Source organism: Apteryx mantelli, chromosome 5 (assembly GCF_036417845.1).
Source record: "Apteryx mantelli isolate bAptMan1 chromosome 5, bAptMan1.hap1, whole genome shotgun sequence".
In the NCBI taxonomy this organism is placed as follows: domain Eukaryota; kingdom Metazoa; phylum Chordata; class Aves; order Apterygiformes; family Apterygidae; genus Apteryx; species Apteryx mantelli.
Genome location: NC_089982.1, coordinates 8,938,121 through 8,956,035, shown reverse-complemented (window position 1 = coordinate 8,956,035; position 17,915 = coordinate 8,938,121). Strand labels below are relative to the sequence as shown.

Below are 17,915 nucleotides of genomic sequence, written 5' to 3'. Positions count from 1 at the left end.
CATCTTTTCAAAGCTTGGAGGAGCTGATCCAGGGTTGCCTGACAAGTTACTAGAATGAGGATCTTGAATGCACTATTGATGCTCATAAAGAAAACAGACTTTTACCTAACAAGTCTCAGATGAACCTGTGCCAAGAAGTAGCAGGAGGGGGTGGTACCAGAGTTACTTTTCATTTGCTCACAATTAATCTTAGGCCTGCAGGAAAGAAGGGATTTCCTTCCTCCTTTTCGTACCCATCTCTATATCAGGCAGTGTCAGTGAACAATCAGGAGAAAAAGCAGCCAAATACACCCCTCCCCAAAAAAAAGGAGAGAGAGAAAAATCCATCTGTATCATCTTATTTCATTCTCTCCTTCTGCTAACATTCAAAGAATTGAAATAGAAAACCAGAGTAAAACCCAGGCAGCGTATAACCTCAGTCTTTCAGGAATGTTGACTTGGTTTCTCCATTTAACAGCGCAGCGAACATGCGTTCTCGCGGTCCTATGCTCCTGTCCTTTCCACTCCTCTTCGGGGGGTTGGTCTCAGGGAACCAAAAGAAGCAATGGCCCTGACAAGCGCATTTCCGGCAGTTTTCCCACCACCGCTGCCCTGCTGGAGCACTCTAAATGAGTTGGCAGAGAATCTGCCCCGCTTCTGGTTTTGGCACTCAGCCCCTTGATTCAAACAACCCTTTGCTGGTCCTGCAGAAGGGCAGCAGAGGCAAGCAGAAATCAAATCCAAGGCAATAACCAAAGGGCAGCAACCTGTCCTCGGTCTGCAGGCAAAAGATCCTTTGGCCCCACCAAGACTTTTGCCTGCATGCCAAATGAGGAGATCGACTTCTTTTTCTTGCCCCTTCTGCTCTGCCGTGCATTGCTTTCCTTGCATTCGGCAGCTGGTGAAACACTTCTTGCAGAAGTACGTGACGTCCTTCATGCTTAGGCTACTGATGCTTCCAAGGGACAGCAAGGTTGAGATAGCAAGCTTTCAAAAATACCAAGCTGGAGGAGAGAAGTCTGAAGGAGACCAAATCACATTCAACACAACACAGAAGCAATTAGTTCAACTCAAAGGTATCACTCTATGCTGAGGAGAAGGTGCAAGGTCTCCTTGTGCTAAACCTGTAGTGTGCCACATGCCCTGAGCCAGCCAGAAGTCATCCCAATGCCCCTTCCACAGCCATCTACTCCTCCTCTTGCCCCAGGTCCAGCGTTTGTGCAGCTATGTGGTGACCCAGCTGGGGAAACAGAGCCTGCACAGAGCTACATCAGCAAAGGGGAAAGAACTGGATGCCTTTTGAGATTAGTCACTTCCCTGATCCTGTTTTCTGCAAGGCTGCACAAGTTCTCTACCCGGCTAAAAGCAGCAAGTGCTGTCTTACCGCGTTTTCTACACAGCAGCTTAAGGTTTCATTAGTCACATACTGTCACTGTTATGTTTACTGCCACACGATGGAGACAGAGAGCTCAGGGAGGCTGTGGTCCTGGCCCCTCCACTTCTTTAACTGCTTGCTGGCCTTAAAGCGTAGCCTTGGGGTTCCTCAAGGATGCACACAGCTGATCAGCTGCACCATTTACAGAATTAGTCGGCAGTGATCAGGGAATGGGAAAGTCCATAAAATCCAGGAGCTAGGGATGTGTGCTCCCCAGGCATATGTACCAGCCCCTGCCTGCTGCAGGGTGTCTTTGGGTCACTTGTGAATTACAGCACCTTGTATTTCTGCTCGAGAGACAAAGTCTTACATCTGGCTGCATATAAGAAACTCAATGGTACCAGTTGTCCAGAGAGCTTTTGCAGTCTCCATCCCTGCAAGTTTTCAAGAGCCAACTAGATGAAGCCCTGAGCAACCTGCTCTGATGCCATAGCTGACCCTGCTTTGAGCAAGAGCTTGGCCTGCAGATCCACCAAGGTCCCTTCTAAGCTCAATTATCCTATGATCCTGATGTAGTTTTAGCTTCTTATGGTACCTGAGACCTTCGCTCCTGTTCTTTGCACGTTCTGGAGGAAAAACTCCTTTGGGCAACAGGCCGTGCCTGAATAAGTACATGCTGACTTCAGAGATTCCCCCAGGCAGCTGTGTGTTCTTGGTGTCCCTGGCCCCCAGGCATTTACCTTGGCCCTGAAATGCTGCCGGGGCCTGTCAGTGTGGTGTAGCTCTGACCGGTTGTGAGGAACAGGCGTCAGCTGCCCACGGAGAGAGAGACTCCAGTTCTGCCTTTGGTCAACAAAGATGCATTTAGCCCTTTCCCAACAGGATGTCTCTTATGTGGTACAGATTTAGGGAAAACAAGGCGTGGGAAAGGGATGTGATGCTGAGGCGCAGCAAAAGCAATGTGAATGGGGAGGTCACACTGCTATGCAGATCACAGCTTTCCACCAGCTGTCAGCTGGGGACACATAAGTGTCTCCATTCACACGACTCCTGTTTCAGGTTGTGGCTGGCCAACAAGGACAGAGGAGTTTTTTTCTGAGAAAGTTCACAAAATCACAGGATGGTTGAAGTTGGAAGGCATCTCTGGAGATCATCTAGTCCAACCCCTTGCTCAGGCAGGGTAACCTAACACTCATTGCCCAGGACCCTATCCAGATGGCAGCTTGCCCCAGAGCAAATCCAGGGCTGTTCAGTTACTCAGAGGAGACGCAGAGAATGACACATACAGATGCCTACACAGATGACAAGCCTGCAGAAGCCTTTTTTGGAGAAAGTCAGGCAAAAAGAGAAAAGGCCAAATCAGCCCCCTTGAGAGCAGGTCACCTCTGGCTCTGAGGGTAGGACCCAGACCTGGGAGGGGCTGGGAGCCGCTGCTCAGGCCAAGTCGGTGACCAGACCCCTTCAAGGAAACTCAGGAGATTGGAGTGATTGAGGGAAATGGGGAAATTTGGCTTTGGGGCACTTTGGAGTCCTTTGCCTGCTGCCCTACCCGGTCCCCTGCCCTGAGTGGGCGTGGCCCTGGAGCACAGCCCTTATTGGCTGGCAGGTCTTTGTGATGTGCACGGGCGGGTCCCAGGGCGAGCCTTAATTGGCCAGCAGCCTTCTGTGATGCGCAGGGGCGTGTCCCCAAACAGGCCCTCATTGGCTGGAAGCCCTCTGTGATGCAGGCGGGCGTGTCTGGGGCAGGCCCTCATTGGCCGCAGCGCTCTGCGGCGGTGAAGGTGGCGCGTACGAGCGGGTCCCCACGGTCCCGCTCTGTTCTCACGCAGGGCTGGCGCAGCAGCGCTGTCCCTGGCCCAGCGCCATGCGGAGACTCCGGGCACTCCGAGGTGAGGGGCTGGGGCCGGGGCTGGGGCCTGCAGGAGATCCCGAGCGCAAACCCCCAGCACTCAGCACCACTGAGCAGGGCTGGCCATTTCTGATGCTGCGGGAACTCCCCTGGACCCTACAAGTGCACCGGCTCCTCAGGAGAAAACCTCCTCCTCGCTCCCATGCAGCTCCCTCCAGGCCCTCGTTTCATGCACTTTCCACCCAAGGAGCTAATGTGCCCCAACCGTGAGGGAGATGGCAAATGGAGCAAACCGTGGAGAGCTGTTGGTCTGCTTTGCACTTCCACACAGCAGTGCAGGGGACTTAGAGGCTGCCTCATGAGGAGTCAGGCCTGATGGGCTTGGTGGCTCTGATAACATCCACCTTGTTTCGGTAGCAGAGGCCCCCTGCTTCCAAACCCAGCAGGCTCTGGGCGTTATGCTCGCACGATAACCAAGGGGGGATGGGACGTCTGTGCATTGGAGTCTAACCTGCCACTCAAAGCAGGACCCGCAGGGCCTTGTCCGGTCACGCTGTGAATATCTCTGAGGATGGAGATCCCACAGCCTCCCTGGGTGCCTGTTCCAGTGTTTGACCACCTTCACAGAATCACAGAACAGTTGAGGTTGGAAGGGACCTCTGCAGATCATCTAGTCCAACCCTCCTGCTCAAGCAGGGTCACCTAGAGCACATGGCCCAGCATTGTTTCCAGACTGCTTTGGAATATCTCCAAGGCTGGAGGCTCCATAACCTCACTGGGCAACCTGTTGCAGTGCTCTGTTACCCTTGCAGTGAAAAAGGTCTCCTTATGTTCAGATGGACCTTCCTGTGTTTCAGTCGGTGCCCATCACCTCTCATCCTGTCCCTGGGCACCACTGACAAGAGTCTGGCCCCATCCTCTTGACACCCTCCCTTCAGATACTTATACACATTGAGAAGATCCCCCCTCAGGCCTCTCTTCTCCAGGCCAAACAGGCCCAGCTCTCTCAGCCTCTCCTCGTAGGAGAGATGCTCCAGTCCCTTTGGCATCTTAGTAACCCTCCACTGGACTCGCTCCAGTAGCTCTTGTATTGAGGAGCCCAGAACTGGACACAGCCCTCCAGATGCAGCCTCACCAGGGCTGAGCAGAGGGGGAGGATCATCTCCCTCGACCTGCTGGCAATGCTCTGCCTAATGCAGCCCAGGATACCATTGCCCTTCTTGGCCACAAGGGCACGTTGCTGCCTCATGGTCAACTTGTCCACCAGGACCCTCAGGTCCTTCTCCGCAGAGCTGCTTCCCAGCAGCTCAGCCCCAAACCTTCATGGGAAATAGTTTTTGTCTAATATTTCATCAGAATTGCTCATGTTCCAACTTGTTCCTGTTGCCTCTCATCCTGTCCAGGTACATTTCTGAGAAGAGTTTTGCCCCATCTTCTCTGTATCCCCCGTTAGGTAGTTGCAGGCAGCAATACACTGTTCTCCCTTCCCCTTCTCCAGGCTGACCAAAGCCAGCTCTCTCAGCCTGCTCTCGCATATCATGTGCTCCAGCCCCCAGCCACCTTGAGGACTCTGTTCTGGGCCCACTCCATTAGATCATACCATTATATCATCTCTATCTTTTAGTGAGGAGCCTGGACTGCACCAGTAGCCAGGGGTGGTCTCACTGGTGCTGAAGAGAGGGGAGGAATCCCTCCCCTGGCCCTGCCGGCTGCCTGCCTGCTGATACAGCCCTGGCTGCAGAGTTAGCGCTGAGGGAAAGGATTTCTCTCCAGGCTGGGGAGCCGTTTGCCCCGAAACAGTGCAGGCAGCTGAGGCCAGCAGAGCTGACGCTCATCCTCTCCTCCTCTCTTTTCAGAGAGTCTCTTCTCTTGCGGAGGTTGCTGGTCCCGACCTCCCGTTCCCGAGGATGGAGGCAGGGCGACAGAGTCCGTCCCTGCAGCCGTGCCCACCTTGGCTGACCGGGTGACTTCTCTGTCAAACCGCCTGCAAGACGAGGAGGTGAGGCGGGGGGCGTTGTGCTGTGCTGCGCGTGGGTTTGCAGGGGCCCAGCAGGGTCCCCGGTTTCCCAAGGGCGCCGCTGCCCTCCTGCAAACCGCACGTGCTGCGGATGTTGCCGCTGGCGGGGCCCGTGTCCCCAGCTCTGGGGCTCCCTGGCGATAAGGAGAAGCAAGGCCAAGCTCTTCCCTTCTGGGCTGTGTCCCCAGGGCGACAGAGCGGAGACGTACCGAGAGCTGGAGAGAGTCTTGCAGGGCGACGACGGCCACTTGCAGAGCGCTGTCCTGAGCAGGATGATCGCAGCGGCTTCGAGGGACATGAGAGCGGCCCAGGTGAGCTGCTCCTCTCCGAAGGCAGCCAGAGGCGGCTGGCTAGAGCGCAGTTTTGTAAACTGTAGGAGGGCTCTGAGGACCTGTCTCTAGCACTGAGACCCGTCAGAGGGTCCCAGACGCCCTGTGACAGCTCCTTCCCCGTGGATGCGCCTGCGCACGAGAAAAGGCCGTATCCAGCCCCGCTGCAGAGGGCCCCGGCGCATTCAGCCTGTCCGGCTGCCTCGGCCTTTCTCCCGCTGAGGGGGGATTCGTTGCTCTCGCCAGGGGGTGACGGAGGACGTGCGGACGGCTGCCAGCGACGTCCTGGTGGCCCTGGCCTGCTCCCACTTCGACAGCGTCATGTACGAGCTGCAGCGCCACATGCGGGCCCTGGGAGAGATCTCGGAGGACTTTGTGTTTGTCACCCTGGGCAAGCTGGCCAGCAGCTACGGTAGGGCCCTCGGCCTCCGGCTCGGGGCTACGCTCTGTGGTAACCGGCAGAAGGGATCCTGCCCGCTCCTCCCAAAATGCTCCGTGCTCAGCCGGAGGCTGCAAGGTTTCGGTGCCCCTCGCTGGCTGCCGGGGCCGGCCGGGGCCCGGCCATAGCCCCCATCCCAGTGAGCTACGGACGGGAGCAGCGGGAGAGCCAGCGTGGCGGGCTCTGCCCCCGCCGCCCTCCCAGGCCCCCGAAGGGCTGCCCCGCTGCCCACTTGGGGCAGGCACCAGCACCCCGTCAAGCCCCCTCCCACGAGCCCTCCCCACGCCAGCGCCTGCCCCAGCCCCTCGGGCAGCTCTGGCGCCCCCCGACCCCGCCGCGCGTCCCCGGGGTGTCCCCGCACGCTGCCCTGGCTCCCTCTGACGGCGGCCGCGCTCTGTGCCTCTGCCCTGCCCTCTCTGCAGCCCTGCGGTGCGTCCCCTTCGTGGGAATGACGCTCTTCGCCCTGCAGACGATGCTGAGCCAGGTGGGGAGCAGGCGGACCCTGCGCGCTGTCTGCGGCGGTGAGTGTCGGCCCCGCGGGGAGGGGAAGGGCCGGGGCGGCAGAGCGAGGTCTCCTCCCCGCCGCAGGCTCCTGACCCTCCTTCGCTCCTCTCGCTGCAGTGCTGGAGCAGTGGGCGAAGGCCGCAAACACCTACCTGCGCCACTGGGAGAAATGCCCCTTCCCGCGCATGAGGGAGGCGCAGTTCTGCAGCAGCGTTTCCCCGCTCTTCTGCCACGTGGTCGGCAGCTGGCTGGTCTGCGAGGAGGAGGAGGAGGTGAGAACGGCTGCCGTCCCAGCCCTGTGGCGGCAGCAGCGCCGTCACGGTCCGTCTGTCTTTCCGCGTGAGGGCCGTGTGGGAGGAGAGGCGCCCGGGGAGGGTGCAGGGTGTCTGATGCAGCGCCCAAAGCCAGACCCTGCCGATGCGGTGGCAGTGTGGACGGTGGCAGGCAACAGGCAGCGTGCGGGACTGCAGCTTCAGGCGCTGCCCGTGCCCAGGAGCAGGGGGCCGGGGCCGCCGTGCCGGGAACCAGGCGAATGCGGGGGCCATTGGGCAGGGCCGGGGGGCCAGGGCTGGGGACGTGCCCTGTGCTCAGGAGCAAGCCCTTCTCCTGCAGGGGAAGCAGGGAAATGCCTCTCTGTGGGGGGGCAGACCATGTCGGGGTGGCAGGACCTTGGGCCCCGATGAAGAGTGTCTCGCTGCCCTCCCTGCAGGTCAAGCAGGCCGTCCTGGGGGCGATGGCTGCCATGATGGGCCTCCTCCTGCATGAGGAGAAGCACCGCGGGCGCGTGTGGGAGCAGCTGCCCTGGCTCCTGGGCCAGTATCAGCAGGTCCAGGACACTTCCCGGGTGACCAAGGTGAGGCGTTATGTGGGGCACGGTGGGGCCGTGGGGTGTGTGCACGTGCTGCGAGGTGTCGGGGGGCTGTGGGGTGCCTGGAGGAGCCGGGACCCCTTGAGAAGAAAGGGAGAGAGCAGGGGAGGCTTGAGGCCTCCTGGGCTTCTCGGGCAGCACCAGAGCAGCCCAGGTGGGGCCGAGAGGGAGCTGAGCGTCCCCGAGGCCCGACCTCCTCGGGAAGGGAGGCCTCGAGCCCCATCCCTGGGGCATCGTGCGCGTGAGAGGCTCTGCTCTAACGCCCGGGCGCCGTCCAGCCCCGTCTGGCGGGAAGGGGAGGTGTGAGGGGTGTGAAGTGCCGGGAAAGGTCATCAGACGGGCTCCGTCCAGAGGAGAGGCCCTCTAAGGCTGCTGCTGGGAGGGAAGGACACCCGAGAAGCCCCGTGCAGGAGGGCTGGGTTTTTTTCCTGGGGGCTGGAGTTAAGGACTTCCTCACAGAAATGCTGGGTTTCCTTTCTTAAGATGTTGCTTTAGGTGACAGCCCCACTCTTCTTCCCCCGTTCCCTTGCAGGGTCTCAGTTATTTTCTTGAGATTCTGGGGGAAGTGAAGATCCCCATCCCCAAGAAGAAGGTTCAGGCCATCGGCACCGCTGTGCACAGCCAGGTAAGGGCAGCCTGACCCTGCACCGCTTGCGCTGGGTGCCGCAGACCTGATGCACGCTGAGGGGAAAGTCCTGCTGGACGTCCGGGCAGAGCGTCCTTCCAGCGGGACCTGCCTTAAGGGCAGGTCTCTGCAGATACTTGGAGTCCTCTCCCATTCTGGGGTCTCGAGGCTGTTGTAGAGCTGATCGTGGCTGCTGTGCGCAGGCTCAGGGGAGAGCCCAGCTCAGCCAGCAACGTCCCTTTCAGCCACGTTGCAGCACTCTGGAGCCCAGAGACCCCGAGCGCAGCCTTTGAACCTGCTCAGCTCGCGGCCCCTGGGCAGCGCGGCCGCCCCAAACCTCTGGAGGTGGCCAGCACCTCAGTGGGGTGGGGTGGGTTTTGGCTGTGGGTCCCATCCCAGGGCTCGGACTGCCTAGGGAGAGATGGAGGGGGAAGGCTAAACACTAGGCACCTAGTTGTAAAGCGCGCCTTGTTCCCACAGCTCAGTGATGAAAGCAAGCAGCCCAGCGAGGAGCACCGGTCAGAGCTGTCCTACTGCGTGCTGCTGCTGGGTGAGGGCAGGAGACTGCGCGGGACACCGCTGCGCCCTTGCTGCTCTCTCCCAAACCTCTGAAGTGGGGGAAGACCTGGGTGGCTAAGGCAGAGCACGACTTTTCCCTCGCAGCCCGAGTTTGCCCTGAGCACACGGTGGCATTTCTGCACTCGCAGCTGGGGAGCGGGAGCGAGGCCGCTCGCGTGGTGTCCCTGGATCTGCTCAGAGCCCTGGTGCGCTCTGCAGGTCAGTGCCGCGGGGCGCAGTGAGGCCAGCTGTGGGGACAGGGATGTGACGGGGCAGTTGTAAACGGCGATGCTCCAGTGACGGTGCTCAGCGCTCAGTGACAGGGCAGGGACCCATCGCGTTTCTGCAGCGCTCTGTGTTGTTATAACAGACGGTCCCGTCACACAGCTGTGTCTGTAAACGGAGTCACTGGGGGACTCTGCTGCTTCCTCGGCCGTCACAGTCTTGTCCCCGTTTTTCTGGGCCGCTCGTGTGTGAACGAGCTGGGAGCTTTGTCAGGTCCCTGCGGAAGCGAGGGCTCTGCCTCAGCGCACGCCTCTGCCCATCTTTTCCAGCAGCGGAGGGAGGCCAGAGCCTGCCGCTGCTTGCGCAGGCGGTGCGAACTGTGCTGCGAGACCCCAGCAGGAAGGTGAGCTGGCTGGCGAGGGGCGGCAGCGCGGTGGGCGTCAGAGAAACCTGTGGCTCGGGGCAGAGCCTGGCCAGCCCCCAGCGGGGCTGCTGCTGGGGGTCGAGCCTAGACGAGCGTTTCCCCGTGGAAATTCTCCTGCATGGCAGCGACGGCGGGAGCAGAGGGGTCTCCTGCACCCGCATGGTCTCCCCACGGGGCACACGGGCTGGATCGGTGCGAAGGCGGGTGCCCCCGGGCTTTTGAGCAGAGGGGGTAACTGCAATCTCCTCCGTGGCAGGTGGCGAGGGCAGTTCTGCGCTTCACCAAGGAGCTGCTCAGCTGCAGCGTGCAGAGCTGCTCGGCCTGGGATCTGGTGGCCCACGTCTTCGCCAGGTTCAGCCAGGCCTCCGTCAGACTGGTGAGGGCAGAGTGTGACGCTTGGGCTTTGCTCTGTGCCCGGGGTGTCCTGGGAGCCCCTGCGGGCGCCCTGGGAATGGGGAGCCCCCCACAGCAGGGCTGCAGTCAGCGGTGCAGAGGGCTGAGCGGCGTCCCCATCGCCGTTCCTCGGGGGGATCTTGGAGGATGCCGGGGAGTGCTCTGGCCTCCCACCAGCACGTAACAAATCCGACTGCAGTGCTGACTGTTTGCCCCGAGATGAGCGGTGCTCACCAACTCGTATTCCCGACACCCCAACTAAGGACGCTGGCGACCGCCGCGACGAGCAGCGGGTCTCCCTGGTCGCAGCCTGTTTAGTCCTTGCTTCACCTGGGACCTGGCCCCTCGTGTGGGACTTTCTGCTCTCTCCTGCCTCCCGAGAGGGGTGCTCCCGGGGGAGCATCACGGGAGCGCTGGGTGGTTGGTGCTTCAGCCTCCCGTCTCAGGGACAGGGACTGATGCTGGTGTTGCCCAAACTGTGTCTTGCAGGCACAAGGGAACCTTTCCGTGGCAGAAGTGCAGGAAGAAGCAGATCTTCAAGCCCTGTGCTTGGACATCCTGCGCTCTCTGGATGTCTCCGTCAGGGGGATGACCAAAGTAAGTCATCCGGCGCCCTGCTGCTGCCTCCCTGCCCCGCTCTCCCCAAACTGCTCCCCAAGCAGGCCCTTATGCGCACAAGGCGAGTGGAAATGCAGAGCGTCGTCTCCATCTCGGAGCTAAAATGAGCTCTGGAGCCGGCCCTGAGGTGGGAGCCCCGAGGTGCTGAATTGCCTCCTTCTTCCCTGCAGCTCTTGTGGCCGCGGCTCCTCCAGTACGTGGTGCCAGCCCAGTACACGGGCACGCTGGTGCCACTCTCCCGATGCCTCCGAGAGCTGGCGGAGAGACGGGAGAGAGCAGGGCATGAGGACGGAGAGGAGGAGCCCGGTGTTGTGGCGTTCCGGGAGCGAGGTAGGAAGACAAAACTCTCGTCGTGTGCTCTGCCAGGCTATGCCGGGGGCCGGGGCAGCCCGTGTCACTCTGCCACCCGCCAGAGCCAGGCAGGAGGGCAGGATGGAGGAAGGACCGAGCCGTGTCCCTCTGGCTGGGGTGAGGGAGCTCTGTGCCATGTCTCCTCATGCCTGGCATAGACGCCTGGCTCGAGTGCCAGCAGCTTTCTACCTGCGGCCTGGGCTGTTTCCCGGCCGCACTGGAGCTGCCTGCGCCTCCGTCTGCCGAGCCCTCGGGAACCCCCGGGACAGGGCTGCGGCAGCGCAGCCAGTCGCCAGCCCGTGGGCCGCACGGGGGCTGCGCGACCCGGAAAGGGGCAGGGTATGGCGGGTGGCGCGGCTCTCAGCGGCCTTTCTTTCTCCTCGCAGCCAAGCTGCCGGCGCCGCAGGCCCTGCTGGCTCGCCTGCTGGTGAGTAGGGGCCGCGGGGAGACGCTTTGGGGGCCTCGAGGGGACGGGAGAGGTCGGGGCCGAGCGACCGCCCTCCCTGCTGGGAGAAGCCGCGGCTCCTCCGGCCGCCCCGAGCCCAGGTCTCGCCTGCCCTCTGCCAGGTGGTGGCGGCGGCTCCTCACGCCGGCGGTGGCTGTGGCGTCGCTGCCCTGCGGCTGCTGCAGGCCCTGTGCGGAGAGATCCACGGCGCCGTGGGGACGGTGTGGGCCGTGAAGATCCCCTTCCTGCTGCAGTACCTGGAAGGTAAAGTGCCGTTGTCGTTGTCGGGGAGGAAGAGGCTGGAGAGGCCGCAGGGGAGGCAGGAAAAGGCAGCGTGCAGGGGTGAGGGAGGGCAATTGGCCCTGGGTTTCTCAGCGCTCGCTCTGCAGGAGACTGGCGGGTCTGTGGCCGACCTGAGTCAGTGACGCTGGCCCCCGTCCCCAGGGTCCGTCAGGTGTCTGGGGCCTGGCAAAGAGTTGGGCGCTGGGGCTGGAGCCTCCCGGCTTCGGCCCCTTCTGGCGTGGGACCTGGCGGGTGTTTGAGTGCAGAGGAGACCCCTGGGCTCTTCTCTGGTGCTAAGTAACACGGAGCGTTTTCTTGCTCCGGCGTTGCAGGGAAAAGCGAGAGCTGCCTGGACTCTGCCGAGTGGGAGCGCCTGCTGCTTGAGGTAGAGCGCTGCTGCGAGGGCAGCAAATGCCGGTGGGAAAGAGGGGGAAGGTGTGGGTGGAAACTTAACGAGGAGCAGGGGCAACCTGAGAAGGAAAATGCCAGTTCTGTGTAGAGAACAGGAAACACACGAAAGACAGCGGGCCGGTCGCTCGGGCTCCCTGTTTGGAGGGAGGGAGAGAGCAGGAGCGCCGGGCGCTTGCCGAGCAGCCCTGGCCCAAGGGGCCGGGGAGAGGCTGCTGCAACTGGTGTTTCCCCTAGTTCCTGAGGACGTCGCTGGAGACGATCAAGAGCCAGGCCTGGACCATGGGCCTGAGCTTCGAGCTGAGCCAGCAGATGGGCAGCTACCCCCGGCTGTCCCGGGAGCAGGTGGGTCCCTGCCGAGGCCTCGTTCCTGCTCCCGTTCCCGGTGGGCGCTGGCGGGAGAGCCCGGGACGCTGCCCGGGGCTGTGCCTGCAGCTCTTGCCCTCTGCGGACAGGCCGGGCTCCCCGGCTCCCCGGGCCTTCCCCAGACAGGCTTTGCTCTCCGCGCCGCTGGGCAGCGGGGCTGGGCTGAACGGCCGGGCGCCGCGGCCAGCTCAGCTGTGCCTGGTGCGGGCTGGTGCGTCACGGCCCGGCTCTGTGCCGCCACCTTGTGCGTGACCACGTCTGCGGTGGCCTCTTCTCTTCCAGGCCTTCCTGTATAAGGCCGTCGGGATGTCGCTGGCAGCGTGTCAGCACGTGCCCTACGTCCGTGGGGAACTGAAGAAATATCTATTAAGGACCAATTATTTGGAGGAGTCGGAGAGAGAGGTGAGTTTCCTCTTGTCCCCTTGCTTTGCCCAGAGCCCCTCTGTGTTTCCAGGGAGCAGTGATGTCTCCCAGCAGAGCGCTCCAGGCTCTTCCGATGTCCTTGTCGCTGCTGTGTCTGTGGGACGATATCGCAAGTGTCGCTCGGAGCTTGCTGCAGCTGAGTGTGGGCCAGAGGCCGACTCACCCTTCCTCTTGTGTTGCAGGGAATGATTTCTGTTGTAGCCGGCGCTGCCGAGAGCCACTTCCACCTTGCCCTGGAGGAGGTGCAGGAGTTTGGGGCCTGCATGGAGGAAAGGCCAGTGTCTGGGGCTTTCAATCGCCTGAAGGTAAAGGATGCCGGGGGTCTTGGCTTGCCTTTCCTCTGCCTTATTTTCACTTCTAAGCCAGCAGCAGCGCAGTGGTGGCTGCTGCGTGGAAAGCGGGGTGCGACGGAGGTGCTGGGCTGACGTCTCGTGGCTTCTCCCACGGCGCAGGAATACCAGGAGGGGAAGAGAGCATGGACGCACATGGCGCTCGTGCTGGCCTACAGCCGGATCGCGCTCTGCGCCCCCCGGGAGCAGCTGCCGGCCCGCGTGGAGAGAGACATCGTGGGGCACATCCTGCGGCACTACCGCGCCAGCTGCCAGGTGGGTGCGCGGGCGCAGGGCCGGCCACACGGACGTGCCGCCTGCCCCAGCCCGGCTCCGAGCTGGAGCTCATCGCGACGGGCCGTCACTTAGGAAAGAGCCCCGAGGAGGGGTCTGTGCTGAAGGCCGAGTCGCAAACCCAGCCCGTATCCCTCTGCATGTCCCTGTCCCCGCGTTGCGGCTGCTCTGGGCGTTTTCTGGGTCTGAAACCCTGAAACTCCTGCGAGCCCCGAGTCCCCCCAGTGCCCCAGGGGCAACTGTGCCCTGCCTGTGCTGGTGGAGGGCGACGCAGCAGTGCTGGTCCGTCTCTGCTGTCCCGCAGCGCCTGTGCGCTCTGGGGCCGTTGCTGCGTGTCCTGCGTCTGTGCGCCGCGCTTCCTTGCCTCTCTGTGCCCTTTCCCCTTGCAGGTGCTGAGCTTCGCCTTCTCCACCAAGGTAAGTCCTGCCCCGTGGGGCCTTGCTTCCTGCCCTTCCCACACACCTTTCCCATCGCAGGCGTGCCGGAGCGGCTCTCCCGCTCCCCAGGCCAGAGGTGGGGGGTCTCCTTGCGGTAGGTAGCGGGGAAAGCTCGTGCCTCCCCAGGGGGAGCTTCTTCCCGGGAGGGGAGAGGAGGCTTCCTCCCTCCGAGCCGTGTGCCGAGCCCAGGTCCCGGAGGCTCCTGGAAGCCGCAGTCGCCCTTCGGCGCTGTGCTCCGGGGCTGGACTCCCCGCCGTGCGCCTCTTTCCGCCTTTGGCGCTGTGAGGAGTTCCTCATCGGTGCCGCTGTGTTTCTCTCTGCCGGGCCGCAGGACGTGCAGCTCAAGCTGAGCCTGATCCGGAGCGTCGCCGAGGTCAGCCGGGCCGTGCAGGGGGCGGGGGGCTCCCGCCGCGGGGAGCTCTGCTACAAACGGGAGCTGCTGGGCACCGTGCTGGTGAGTGCCGGGCCGGGACTGTGCCACCGGGGAGGTTGGGGCTGAGCCCCGAGGCCGGGCGCCCCGAGGGGCGATGCTCTGCCTTGGCCGCGCGCGACCTCTCGAGCGCCCTGAGCCTCGTCCCCGGGCGGCGGGGCCCTTGGGTGCTGCTGCCCGGTGGCCGTCGCTGGGCAGAGCAGCGGGTCTGTCCGCGGTGGGGCAGCTGCCTGGCCCCGGTGCCACTGTGGGAGCCGTGCGGGCGCCCAGCGCCTGTGCCTGGGGCCGGGCGAGCAGAAGAGCCTGTTGGCGGCGGGAGGGCTCTCGGTGGCTGCCCGCTGCCCACCGTGCGCGTGTCTCTGTGACCTCCAGGGCTTCGTGAAGGCAGAGCCCCGGGATTGCCTGGCGTCCCCGGTGCGGCAGGAGGCGTTTGTGGCCGTGGGGCACTTGAGGTAGGGTCTTTCCGCCGGGGCTGTGGGGGGGGTGTCGTGTGACCCGCTCTGCGGAGTGGTAGGAAGACTCTTTTCTGGTCTCCTTTTTCTCTGTCAGCAAACTGAAGCCGTCGCTGACCCGGGAGGAAAACCGCGACCTCCTGGATCAGTGTTTGCAGAGCGTGATGCCTCTGCCTGCCCTGGAGCCCGCGGAAGAGGAAGGGGCGACAGCAGCAAACGCTCTGCCTGTGCACGTACCTGGCGGCCCTTCTCTCCCAGCCTCTCCGGGGGATCCCCCCAGCAGCCCGCGCTGCGCTCTGCCCCCTCCGGCAGAGCCGGGCGTCTCCGTGTGCGGCCCAACGCCCGTCCTTCTCTCCCGCTCGCAGTGTCCGCACGCGCAGACCATGGGGGCTCTCGGCGAGCTGCTGACAGCCCTGCTGGAGGAAGAGCTCACCTCCAGCTGGCTCACGGAGATGCTGCACGTGAGTATCCGTGGGGGGACGGGGAAGGCGTCCCCAGGGTCGGGCGAAGGGTGTGCAGGAGAGCTGGGCCGTGGAGTCGGCAGGGTCGGCGCGAGGTGGCCGTGGGGCACGTCTGCGCCGGGGCCCTCCATGAGCGGCTGCCGGGGATGGGAAGGGGCCGCGCCGCCGGCTGCAGAGGCGCCAGCTCCTCAGCGGGACTCTGCGCGGGAGGGAGAGGTTTGGGGTGGCGCTGGGCAGGCCGGGCTCGCCGGGGCCGCCTGTTGTGAGACAGGTCTGCTCTTGCGCAGGTGCTGGAGTACTGGCTCACCTCGGCCAAGGAGTGGGAGCGGGAGAGGGCCCTGCAGGCCTGCGCCCAGCTGCTGGGCGCTTACGAGGAGCGATTCGAGCTCTCGGTGAGAAGAGACCCCCCGCGTGCCGTGTCCCCTCTCCCCGCTGGCTGCGGCCCGGCAGGGAGCTCTGCCCTGGGCCGGGCACTGGGTTTTGGGTCTCCCGGGCTGTGGGGCTGCACCGCTGCCTGCCCCGATGCCCTGCCAGGGCTCAGGCGGCAGCACAGCTGGGAGAGGGAGATCGGCCGCCGGGGCTGCCTGCGACCTTCTCGTCGGCCTTCTGTCTCCGCAGGGAGAAAACTCCTTTGGGCCCTTTGGCTCCATGGTGGGACTGCTGGCGCCTTTGGTCTGCGACTCGCTGGCCACGTCCCGCCAGCGGGCAGGGGCCTGCCTCGGCCACCTCCTCCGCATACGAGGTGAGGGCAGCCCCCTGCCAGCCTCGGCCAGCCGGGCCCCTGCTGCCCCCGCGCCCCACGACTGCGCAGGGCCGGGCTCCGTTCTTGCTTCCTCACAGCCCGTGGGCTGAGGTGGGGTCTCCGTGCCCCTCACTGCCCTTCCTTTCCTCCTGGTGCTCGCTGCAGGCAAGACGCTGGAGACGGGGGCCGAGGAGGACGAGGTGCAGCCTTTGTGCCAGCGGCTGGGAGCCCCAGACGCCGAGGCTCTGCTCCAGGCCTCCTCCAGACTCGCAAAGGTACCTGGCGCCGCCAGCGCAGGCAGGGTCCAGGCTCTGTGTAGAAGCAAACAGCCCGCGGGGAGACACTTGCAGAGCTCTCGGCCGCCCAGAATACACCAGGCCCTGCCTGCGCCGCTGCACTGTAAAGCACTCGCACCCTGCAGGCCTAGCGAACTGCCCCACTGCCCGGGCGCTCGAGCTTCCTCTCCTTTGTGAAGAGCCGGAGCAGACCTGTGATGTGCTCTCTCCTGGTTGTGATTTCTGCCCAGATCGTCTGCAAACACATCCCCCCAGCGCAGGCCACGGATTTCCTTTCTGCCGCCCTGGACGGGATGCTGTCGGTCAGGCCCGCGTGTGCTCAGGCAGCTGGCGAGTGGCTGCTCACCTTCCTGGAGACGTGCGGGGGACAGCTATTCACCGAGGTGAGAGAGGCGCCTTTTCCCTGCGGCTTTGGCCTTCCCGCCTCAGCCGTTGCCGTGCACCTCGTGCAGGTGCCGGGGGCTACAGAGCCGCCCCTCGTGTGCAGCACCGACAGCTCTATCGAATCCGAGTGCCGGCAGCCTGATCCCGGAGCCTCTGCTCGGGCTCTGCTGCGCTCGGGTTTGGCTCTGGGGCCACAGGCCCAGGGTGGGAGGCTGTGCGGGAGGACGAGGGAAGGCTGCAGAGGACGGCTCTTTTGGTTTGCGTTCAGGTGCCAGAAATCCTGAGCATCATTTACATCCGGATGCCGACCATGCAGCAGGACACCCTGCGACGCGTCCTCTTCGAGGCGGTGTCCCTGCTGGCCCGCTACCACCTTGGCTCCGTCATCGACAGCCTCCTGCAGAAGCGGCTGCCCATGGACAGGTACGTGCACTGGCCCGGCCCTGGGGGCAGGCAGGACCCACCGCTGACGGGGCCAGGAGGAGCCAGCGGAGAAGGCGATCGTGCTGCTGCGGGGGGAGAAAGGCTGAGCGTGGCAAGAGCCGGTGCCCAGAGCCTGGCCCCCGCCAGCCCCTTCGAGGCCAGGAGAGCGTTTGGCCGCTGCCAAGGGCATCGCAGGTAGCAGAGCCCGCGGGCTCACGGGGCAACTTCTGCTGCCTTGCAGTGACACCGTGGAGCTGTGGAGGGTCCTGGGGAGGAAATTCTTTGTGAACCAGCTCCTGAGGGTTTTGATGGAAAAACTGAAGCACTCAGGAAACGACCGAGCCAGGACCAGCTCTGCCAAGCCTGAGGCCGACGACGATGAGGCTGCGCTGGAGCCTCTCAAGGTACGTGCACTGGCAGACACATTGCTGCAGCTTCGCACCTGACGTCCTAAATAACCCTTCGGCCTGAGGGACGCTGTGCGCTGTGCACACTGTGAACACCCCCGAACCGCGCGGGGTGCCGTGCTGGGCCCTGGGCAGCGCTGGCAGCGGGGCAGCCGAGACCCTTTGCTGCTGCCAGGCAGCCTGCAGGGCTGCTGCCGAAAGCCAAACTGCAGACGGTAAAGGTGCCCGAGGCGGGCAGGGGAGAGGGGGGAAAAGGCCTTGTTTTCACAGGCCGCTTGTGGTTGAATTTCTCTGCAGATCACACGTGCCATCTTTGAGGTGGTGTCAACGCTGCAGACCTCAGAGGCTGTGCAGCGCTTGCTCCCGGAGCTGCTCCCGGTGCTGCTGAAGCAGATCAGCACCACGCTGGGAAAGGAGATGCCGTTTCCCCAAGACAGCAGCCAGCGAAAGCTGTTCCTCAAGGGATACACGAGCGATGACAATCCTTGCAGGTAGGAGGCAGCAGGACAGAGACGCAGGGTCCCGTAACCAGGCCATGTTCGCTCATGGCCCCAAAGCAGCGCTTTGGCCTGCCCCGTCTCTGAGGTGGGGAAACCAATTCTGGTTGTTTTTGCTTCCATTTTTCTCCTGGAGGAACTTTGATTCCCAGGGAGGAAGGTGTGAGCGTGAAGTCTAGAAACTTGGGGTTTTCTAGTGCTGTCAGTGAGTTTGGGGCATCAGGAAGGGTGAAAAGGCCAGTTTTCGTGCAGCTTGGCAGACCTCAGGGTTGCGAGATGTCATTT

General features: G+C 63.2%; 1 protein-coding gene across 1 annotated transcript in view; it reads left to right on the top strand.

The window, feature by feature from the left end:
* LOC136992140 (maestro heat-like repeat-containing protein family member 2B) overlaps positions 1–17,915 on the top strand; it is a gene marked incomplete at its 5' end in the record, with an annotated part of 60,965 nt that overhangs the window by 39,319 nt on the left and 3,731 nt on the right. The window contains 31 exons of the mRNA XM_067297003.1: positions 5,060–5,202; positions 5,409–5,531; positions 5,796–5,961; positions 6,411–6,509; positions 6,610–6,764; positions 7,202–7,345; positions 7,893–7,985; positions 8,466–8,535; positions 8,649–8,762; positions 9,098–9,171; positions 9,449–9,568; positions 10,075–10,182; positions 10,374–10,533; positions 10,941–10,981; positions 11,122–11,263; positions 11,614–11,666; positions 11,927–12,034; positions 12,338–12,457; positions 12,661–12,783; positions 12,931–13,083; positions 13,491–13,517; positions 13,870–13,992; positions 14,341–14,420; positions 14,518–14,881; positions 15,169–15,273; positions 15,500–15,623; positions 15,789–15,898; positions 16,150–16,302; positions 16,572–16,726; positions 16,968–17,130; positions 17,431–17,624. Of these exons, the coding sequence (XP_067153104.1) occupies positions 5,060–5,202; positions 5,409–5,531; positions 5,796–5,961; positions 6,411–6,509; positions 6,610–6,764; positions 7,202–7,345; positions 7,893–7,985; positions 8,466–8,535; positions 8,649–8,762; positions 9,098–9,171; positions 9,449–9,568; positions 10,075–10,182; positions 10,374–10,533; positions 10,941–10,981; positions 11,122–11,263; positions 11,614–11,666; positions 11,927–12,034; positions 12,338–12,457; positions 12,661–12,783; positions 12,931–13,083; positions 13,491–13,517; positions 13,870–13,992; positions 14,341–14,420; positions 14,518–14,881; positions 15,169–15,273; positions 15,500–15,623; positions 15,789–15,898; positions 16,150–16,302; positions 16,572–16,726; positions 16,968–17,130; positions 17,431–17,624 (3,907 nt within the window). The remainder of the gene's footprint in view (positions 1–5,059; positions 5,203–5,408; positions 5,532–5,795; positions 5,962–6,410; positions 6,510–6,609; positions 6,765–7,201; positions 7,346–7,892; positions 7,986–8,465; positions 8,536–8,648; positions 8,763–9,097; positions 9,172–9,448; positions 9,569–10,074; positions 10,183–10,373; positions 10,534–10,940; positions 10,982–11,121; positions 11,264–11,613; positions 11,667–11,926; positions 12,035–12,337; positions 12,458–12,660; positions 12,784–12,930; positions 13,084–13,490; positions 13,518–13,869; positions 13,993–14,340; positions 14,421–14,517; positions 14,882–15,168; positions 15,274–15,499; positions 15,624–15,788; positions 15,899–16,149; positions 16,303–16,571; positions 16,727–16,967; positions 17,131–17,430; positions 17,625–17,915) is intronic.